This window comes from Lipotes vexillifer, unplaced genomic scaffold (assembly GCF_000442215.2).
Source record: "Lipotes vexillifer unplaced genomic scaffold, Lipotes_vexillifer_v1.1 scaffold412, whole genome shotgun sequence".
Classification (NCBI taxonomy): domain Eukaryota; kingdom Metazoa; phylum Chordata; class Mammalia; order Artiodactyla; family Lipotidae; genus Lipotes; species Lipotes vexillifer.
Window position 1 is genome coordinate 1,799,035 of NW_006798464.1, and position 9,409 is coordinate 1,808,443.

At 42.6% G+C, this 9,409-nt stretch overlaps 1 protein-coding gene across 2 annotated transcripts in view; it reads right to left on the minus strand.

Annotated features, from left to right (window-relative positions):
- The window catches only part of CRTC3 (CREB regulated transcription coactivator 3), a 100,244-nt gene that overhangs the window by 25,092 nt on the left and 65,743 nt on the right, over positions 1 to 9,409 (minus strand). For both annotated transcript variants that reach the window (XM_007470560.1, XM_007470559.1), the window contains exons 4-6: positions 6,430 to 6,491; positions 5,025 to 5,087; positions 2,827 to 2,927 (exon numbers count right to left, since the gene is read on the minus strand). In XM_007470560.1, coding sequence (XP_007470622.1) covers positions 2,827 to 2,927; positions 5,025 to 5,087; positions 6,430 to 6,491 — 226 coding nt within the window. The remainder of the gene's footprint in view (positions 1 to 2,826; positions 2,928 to 5,024; positions 5,088 to 6,429; positions 6,492 to 9,409) is intronic.

Consider the following 9,409-nt stretch of genomic DNA (forward strand, 5'->3'; position numbering starts at 1 on the left):
TTATTGCTTCTGCTATGGAGCCTAATTCTGGGCTTCAATTATATTTTCCCATCACTTTTTAAATCTTTATTTGGTTGGTCCTATAATAAGAAATACCTTTTGGAAAGCTAGTCGATATTTTTAAAGTCCAAAAGGAAAGAAAATGAAAAACTTTAATGAATGACAGGGGGAAAAGTACATGAAACTATTTAAAACAGCTTCCACCAACAAATATAATTCTCCAGAAATAATTCCTATCCTTGGAGACTTGAATAATATTTTAAACACATTGGCTTTCCCATGTAAACACATCCATATTTGGATGTGTTTCTGAGTTCTGCTATACTTGCAAGGCAACTTTGCAGAAGCAGGCACACAGTTCAGACATTCAAGCTGGAGGTCGGCCCACCTTCCACGGTTGAGAGATATTGGGGCCCAACGGTTTCTAACTGCTGATGTGAAAAGGAGTGACCCAGGAATTCTGCTCCAGGATTTCTTTCTTTCTGCTTTTTGTATTTCTCTGTCTACTAGGATCAACACTGACATTCTTCTGCTTTTCTTATTCATCCTCACTCACACCTTCTGACATTTCTTACCTCTTCCCTCAGAGGCTACATCACTCTTGGCATAAATACTTCACTCAATTAATCACTTTCTTTAGTTTTTTTTTTTTTTTTTTCTCTCTGCATGCAGGCCTCAAGATCTTGTTACCTTGTTCTCTCTAGGCCTTTGGCCCTTTCTAGAGAAGCGGAAACTTTAAACAGAGGGTGACACGAATGAAGGAATGGCAGAAGCAGAAATGCAGCTCTTTTTGGAGGGTTCCAGGTTAAAGCCTATCAGTCTGGTTCCCTCCTAATCCGGGGAGACTAAGCACTTGCTGCACCTTTTTTAGGCTTATACATGCCTATAGTCTACCTATAACCCTACCTATATGGAAGCTAAACTACTCCATCTTCCTGTATATCCTACCTCTCTAAGTAGTAAGCAGTGGACCCATATCCAATTCCAACATAACTGCCAGCTCTACTCTCATATCCCCATGTGTGGAAACAGCTAGATGGTCCTAACCAATTCTATAAGAGCTCATACTTGACAAACTGTTCGGGTAAATGTAGCATCTCTGAATTTCACCAAGGGAACAAATGCAGTATTATTACAACAATATAGGGATTATTAAATCCCATCCCTACTATATGCAAGGAAATAAGACCTGGAGTATTCTCCTCAGAAGGAAAAGAGACTATTTAGGGTTTAAACTACCTAAAAAGTAAAGAAAACTAGAAAAGCTAGCATTATCTTGGCCAAAGATTTATTTATTCCCATTTCAAGACCAAACACACAGCCCTATTTATGGACAAGAGTCAATGTGCATAAGGAATGGATAGTTCAGGACCATTGTTCCTACTGGATTATAAACCCCAGAAAGGCAGGCTTGGTCTTTGTCTTAGTGAACCAGACTTGGTTCACGTGCAGGTTAGATCCAGCAACTAGAGTGTGCTCTGTACACATAAGCCACTGAGTAATTTCTCCACACTCTCCGTCCTGAGGACTCCTCTGTGCCAGGCACTGTGCGGAAGGTAAGACCATAAGACGCTGACTGTAAGAAACCTCCTGGGAGCAGAAGGAGAGAAGCACATCCACGAGAAAGGCAGTCAAGTGACACAGGTGCCGAGATGGCCATCTATAGGTAGGAGCTTTGGGATGTTAGAAGGACGTGGGGAGTTCTGGGCTGGAAAAGGGAGGAAGGTCAAGGATGGCTCCACAGACGTGGGGACAAAGCTGAGGGCCCTGGTCAGGTGAGCCAGGAGTAAGTTAAGAGAGGAAGCGATGGGAAGAGGATGGGACATTAATAGAAACCGAAATAGTTCACCCACTTGGGGGGAGGGGCTGGTGAGTGAGGAGAGAAGGGAGAGAGGTGGGCAAGGGCCAGATCCTGGAGTTTGCATCATTCCAAACTGAGAGATTTGGACCCTCTCTGGGAGGTGAGGGGGTGGCACTGAGATTTTAAGCAGGAGAGGAATATGATCAGATGTGGGTTCATTCTGGAAGCAGACAGCATAAATCTTTTTCCCACTCCTGGTCCCCCCAGCCTCTCTCCACCCCTTTACTCACTCTGGCCCCAGGGAGGTGGAATGATGACCTGCAGCAAAGAGGGGAACAAGTGAGCGGGGGTGCCGGCTTCACTCTGGCTCACACTCCTCCTGGCCAGGGGCGCACCTTCCCTCGGAGAGCAGCCTCCCTGCTGGCCCTGCCCTGCAGTCTGACCTCGGTGCTCCTGCGGGGGGCAGGGTCAGGGGGCGCCCTGGGCCAGTGCTGCCGGCCACTGGGGGAGTCAGTCTCCCTCTGGGGTTCAGTCTTAACAGCCACAGACCCACAGAGCAAAGTCACTTCCTCTTGTCAGGAAGAAAGGTGGTATTTACCTCCACCCATCACTTCTACTTTTATTTCTCAGTTTGTCCAGATTCTGGATGGGATAAAAGGACTTTCAGAGAACCCAACATAAAACTGGATTGGGAGGACATAAGACTGGAAATAAGGAGACCAGTTAGCAAGCTGTTATGAGTCCCTATAAAAATGATGAGGGCCTGAAAATGGAAGAGTGTGGAGTAGAGAAAGCTGGAGGGTCAAGAGAGGCAAAGAAGAGAGAATTTGCAGAGGAAGAGGCAGGAGAGAAGCTCCATTCTTATTTCATCATGAGCACACACACATCTCCCCTGCCAGGAGTTTTTCCCTGAGGACCACGAATCAGGGAAATGCACTTGCGGTTTAAGCTTTTCTCTCTCCCGGTTCCCATAGGACAGAATGAGAAGGCACAGATGCTGTTAGCATCGGGCCTGCATGTCTTACCCATGTATGAGGCAGGCCAGGCCGACTGGCCCCCTCCTCCATAGGGGTCCTGGGGCTTGGTGCTCAGAGCACTCGTGTGAAGAGCAGAGTCAGAATTGGTCCTAATGGGGGGAGGAGAGAGTCTGGCTGAAAATCCATTTTTCCTTAGTGAAAATGCAATGTTCTTTGCTGAAAATTACCAACAGGAAAGAAGGCAAGAATAACAGATTTGCAATCATCCATAAAATGAGGGGTCTGGACCTACCTGAAGTCCCTTAGATCAGTAACAGCCTCTGAGGATGGCCCACACCCAAAAGACTGTAATTTGTACTTGTATGATCTTTTCCTTTGAAGCTAATGGCATAATGATCTGGTTCAACAAGGCAGACCCTGGATTCACGGCTTCCTCTAAGAAACTTCCCAGTTTTCCTCGCAACTCAGAAGATCGCTGTGATCAGTATATTCTCTGTGGCTGCACTAGCTTTTCCCCATCTGAGAATAACTCCTCCTGTACGAAGGATCACCGGTAGCAGTGACTCTCAAACCCTTCCAGGGAGAATGCAAGGTCAAGATAACTTTCAAAATAACCCTAATGTGTCCTTTGCCCTTTCACTCTCGCTCTCTCATGAGCACAGTTTTCCAGCAGCCTTGTGACCTGTGATGTCACCGCAGGCTGAATGCACAAGCAGAGAATCGAGCTATCTTCAAGAGATTTGTAAAAGGTACAACAATGCCACTCTTCTCAGTAAATTTTTTTTGTTTCAGAAAATATAACTGTGCTTCTTAAAAAAAGATATTTATTGACATGTAATGAGTTTATTATTGTTATTTTATTTCTAAATGCATTAATAAGTTTCTATAAATCTCTCAATTTAATTTCCAATATCAATAGCGAAATACAAACAAATATACTCACACAAACAAACACTGAGGGCCTCAATGGCTTTTAAGATTGCAAAGGAGTCTTAAGACAAACATTTTGGGAACCGTTGAACTATAGCAAATTTCTGGAATTCTCCCAGACAGCTCCAATTTATATTTAGCTTCGACTCTAAGAGATATTATTTACTTATCTCATCCAAGGGTCAAACTGTCTGCCATAAAAAGAACTTGTGAGAGACCTGAAATTAATCTAAAATGCTTCTTTGTGGGCTGTTCCAGGTGATGGCCTTCTGTGGCCACCAAGCCATGTGGCTTGACTGTGCACCATGGCTGTGCTGTGTTCAGACAAAGGGAGAGGCGGTTCAGAACCTACATGAAAAACAGGAAGAGTGTGGACTCTGGGATCAGAGAGCCCTGGGTTCAGATTCTAGCTCCTTTACAGATTCAAAAAGACTCAGGAGAATATCAATCAAATGCAGAGAGACAACTGGGAAAATCTGAATACAGACTGGGTATTAAATAATGTTAGAAATTACTGTTAATTTTGTTAAGTGTAATAATGGCATTGTGGTTATGTTTTTTTAAAAAAGGTTCCTATCAGGCTTATACTGTTAAGATATATTTACAGGTGAAATACTTTATCTGGCCGGTGGTGGGAGGGGGGTGTGGGGGACGGCGGGGTAGAAATAGAAGCTGAAGGATGGGCACACGGAATTCTTATAACTATTTTCCTTTCCAACTCTTTTTTGTATATGTTAAAATTTTGCACTAATTTTTTTTTTTTTTTCAAATCCCAGTTCCATCACACATTAGCTAAGTGGCCTTGGACAAGTCGTTTATAACCTCTTAGAACAGAAAATACTACTCATTCTTGTAGAATGTTATCAGGATCAAAAAAAATGACTTATGTAGAACACTTACCACTGGCTCAAAGTGATCATTTAATAGCTAATGTATATTGAATACTTATGATTCCCAAGTTCCTTATGTACCTTATTTAATCCTCACAACCACCCCTTGATATTGGTACTGTTATCTCTCTTTTCCAGATGAGTAAACTGAGGCATAGGGAAGCTACATAACTTGCTCAAGGTCACAGAGTAAGAGAGGCAGACCCTGTTATCCACTCAGACCTCATGTTCTCACACTGCTGCAGTGTCCCGAGCAGACGTTAACGACCTGGTGGGAGATTTGGGTTCCTCTTTTTTTTTTAAACACTTCATATAAACATAACTGATATAAACGTACTCTGGCAAATGGATGATATATTAGAAAACATCAGGACAATCAAGGTGACTGGCTTAAAGTTTATTTCTACTAGAAAACAAGCCATGTACCTGTTAAGTGCAGATGTTAGCCTGAACCCAGGGTGCTTCTCTTCCTTCCAAGGAGGCTGCTGCCTTTAAAAACCAGAATAACATAAAAAGAAAAAGAAGTTCAATCTACGGGGAGCAAAGGAGAACCTCCGGCCTGGGTTTGAGAACTGGCTCCTCTATTAACCCAGCTGCAAGGCTGACCTCTCCAGTTCCTGTGATTTCTAATTTCCATGATTAAAACTATCACAAATCCATGGGAACAGCAGGAGCAAATGAGATAGCTGGGCACATAACAAGGTTTTTTTGCTTTTTTTTTTTTTGTTATTTTTAAAAGGTCAAACAAGCACCTTTGAATGCTTTTTGAAATGTTTCAAATCTATGACCAGTTCCTCTCTGGGGATGTGAGGTCTTACTCCAGATGTGTGAAAAACTACCCCTTGTCACATACCCCGAGTGCATGGAGTGTGTGTGTGCGGGTGCCTGGCCGGACTGGAAGCAGAAATGCTGCAACCCCACACAGACTCCCATGAAGAGGAATATAACTGTTACAGTAGCCCAGTTTATGAAACTATGAATATGACTAATCCTCCCGCTCTGGAAAGCCTAAGACAATTTTTCTTGAATACAAATTTTTAGAATCTCAATTTGGAGGTATCCTTTTATGATTTAAAATAAAATATTGTGCTTGTCCTACAACTGTGGATCCCAAGATTCTTAAGCACTGCTGAAAAACTACTTGAGGTAGGGGCCAGCTGTCACCCATCTTCATATCGACCTTTTCCAGGTCCTGACTACATTATCCACAGGAAGTGCTGCCAGTGTTTGCCCCGAGAATGGATGGAGAATAGATCTCAACCGAGAGAGCTAAATTTTCTCAATACGTACATTTCAAATGCCTCTTAAATCTGACTAGGTGATCTGAAAATGATACCATGCATCCACCAGATGTAACAATCTTTTCAGTTAATTTTATATTCTGTCACCCTCAGTATTCAAAAACACTCAACTTTTTGGTATATATTCTCTATATACAAAAATACTCAGGGAGACCCTAGGTCAAATCCACTATGCAAATTAGTTTTAGGAGCTTACTAAAGCCTTATGTTTCTTTCAGTAGCTTACCAAGACACATTATATATTCAAATATAAGAATAAAACATCAGAGTAGTATGTTGGTAATTGTATTTCAAATGTGTTTCTATTTGGTCTTTAAAATGAAGATCTAGATTGATTTAAATAACTTAATTTCATACTTTCATATAAATCTATGATTATACATGGAAAGACTTAAGTTTTATAAGAGAAAACAAGAGTCTGTGCTTTAGATTAGAAATTTCTAAAACAACATTCAAGGTGGATACAATAAAGCGAAACCATCCAAAAATAGCACATGCCCCTCCTATCTTTGAAAATAAGGCTTGCTTACCTTGGCCAACTCTCATCCAGGGGCTGCGAGGCGTAATTAGCTCCAAATGTACTACCATCAAAGTAGAATTTTCAATAAAGGAAAAATATAATGAATGGAAAGTTGAAGCAGAACTAAGAGGCTGGAATCATGGGGAGTTCAACAACTTTTTTGGTTCTTATCTTTATCTCTACATCCGACATCTCTTCCTCCATGCTTTGTCTTATCAACTTCCTCTGGAAAAATCTATTCTATCTTCTAACCAGTGCCGTCTTTGCGTGATTCACATGGGGTGTTTCTTTTTTTTTTCTGCCCGCCCAACATCTTTTACTTTCAAGAACTGCTTCCACCCCGATCCGAAACCTGGTAAGGCTGCCATTCTGTGTGGGCCTGCCTGCCCCACAAAATGTACACAGACCCAATATTTCCAGTCAAGGTAACTTTTCCCCCTGTGACTGGTTCAGGGATGGGCTCATGATACAAACAAGGGGGAAAAGGAGTGCCCCCAGCTGAGGTGGTGAGCCCGAGGACCACATGGACCTGGGTTTCTCTCCCTGGAAGTCAATTCAGAGGTAGCACCTCACAGATGCTGAATCTCGATGCTATTGTACAAACTCCTGGATCTAGCCCCTTGGGCTTCTAGCGACATAAGCCAATAAATTTCCTTTTTTCCAAGTTGAGGGTTTCTGTTTCTTATAACTAAAAGAGAGCGGCATTAGGTTTGTGGAGAAATGTGAACTTCCTTGGGTTGTCAGGGGCCCCGTTTTATAATTTCTGTATTATTCACTGGGTCTAGCCTGCCTTAGAACATATTCCAGGTGAAATGGAAATATGGAAAAACAAATGTGATGCTACACTATACATGCTGAGCACAGTAGAGCCGTTTTGGTTAATTTAGTTAATTATACATATAGAATAGCCTTCTTAAAACATTTTAAATCATATTATTCTCCTGCTAAAAAATCTTCAATGATTCTGTATAAAAGAAGGCATCATCAGCTAGGGCTCAGAAGGAAATGAGAACCAACGGAGAAGGACCCTATCCTACAGACAGAATCTGGCATTAGTAAAACATGGGCACTAATGAACTCTTCATGAAATATTTCCTTTGCCAGAAGCATTAAGGTCACAAGGTTCACTTCCTGTGTATTAGTTTTGTCATGTCTAGTTACCTTCTTTCTTAATCTGAATCTTAGTCAAGGCAATAAAACAGAGATATTTTCAAAAGAGAGACCAGACATTTCTTCAACACCAAATATTAGGCTTAATGTATGCAAAGTACAGATGAGAACATACTGCAGAAGGAGACAGAAGAGGAAAAGGTGATAAAGAAACAAGAAGGCTCTCTGAGAGGAAGCACATCAGTATCTCAGTTGGCAGAGCCATTAGGGAGAAGGCATTGAGCCTTTCTCTTTCCTGCAGAGTTTGATGAATCTCTGTCCAGAAAAGATAAATTTCAGAAGCAGAAGTTTACCACTTCCCTCAAGGACACTGCCACCCTTAAAGTCCTTAAGTCCACTTATCTGGAACCTGTAATACAAATTAGAATGCAGTGGTGTAATAGTAGTGCAATGATCAAACATCGATTATTCCAATGTTGAGGTGTAAGTCAGCATTTTAGCCTTTCTGATGTGTATTAACAACATGGAAAGGTAGTAAATTCCTGAAATTTTAATATGAGTAGCTGAGGCATCAAAAGTTAAAAGATGTGACCTATGAGCTCTCCCATTCTCACCATTCACATCTCACTTAATGGATATTCGAAAACCCAACAATTATTGGCACCAAGAGAACCACTAATGTTAGTAACCACTAATGTCAATAGCTTACAGCTAAATTCCACAGAAGAAAACCTACAAAAGGTTCATTTGTTCTTCTGAAGATTTCAGAAAATTTTGTTCAAGTGGCTTTAATTACTCTACAACACTAATATGTCCTAAAGAACATCCTAAAGACAGAAAAAATACCCTTATTTGTAAACTTGAATTTACCACTTAATTCAATAAACATTTCTAGAGTTCTTGCTAGCTGCCAGCAAACAAACAGAACAGCAGCAGAGGTGACAGGGTTTTTAACAAGCCAGATCAGCTCCTCACCCAGTACTACGTTAGTTAAACCTAAGTCAAAAAACAGTCCCACAGGGACTTCCCTGGCGGTCCACTGGTTGAGACTTTGCCTTCTGGCGCAGGGGGTGCAGGTTCGATCCCTGGTTGGGGAGCCGGGATCCCACATACCTCCCGGCCAAGGAGCCAAGGCATGGAATGGAGGCAGTATTGTAGCAAATTCAATGAAGACTTTAAAAATGGTCCACATTAAAAAAAAAAACCAAAAACAAACAATCCCACATTATAATGGGCCTTTTTATTTATCCCCCTGTGCACTCCTCTTCTGCCTTCAACCCTGATGGTCCAGAGTTTCTGTGGCCTCACAGCCTCTCAGCCCACATCTGCTTACATTCCTCTCAAAAGGACAGGATGGGGAGAAGGGTCTCAGTATCATGGGTGCCATGTAGAGCGGGAGCAGGGCGAGAGGCTGGGGACTCCGGGCACAGCCACTTTGGGAAGAGTGTCCTGCCTTCCATGCTCACCTTGGTCGGTCCCACCCATGCCTCTGGCTCCATCCATCATCCATAGTCCAGTAACTCATAAATCCATACCTCCAGCTCCCAACAGTTCTCATGAACTTCAGGCTCAAATTTCCAACTGCCTACTCAGCTTCTCCACCAAAAGTACCTCAAATTCTACCTAAAACCCCACTCATCATCTTGCCTCTCGCCTGCTCGTCTTGTTAGGAGTCCATCATATGTAATGGAGGGTGCCACCCACCCAGGTGCTCCAGGTGGAAATGCCAGGCATCCCGGGCTGCTCTCTCTCCCCAAGTCCCTGCAGTTCTGTAGCGGAGAATCCTTCCCCTCGTGTTCCTGCCTCAGTCCATCGACAAGGGGACTCCTGCTCCTTCTCAGCTCGGGGAGTGTCAGAGGGAAAGTTCTCATGCACTCTTT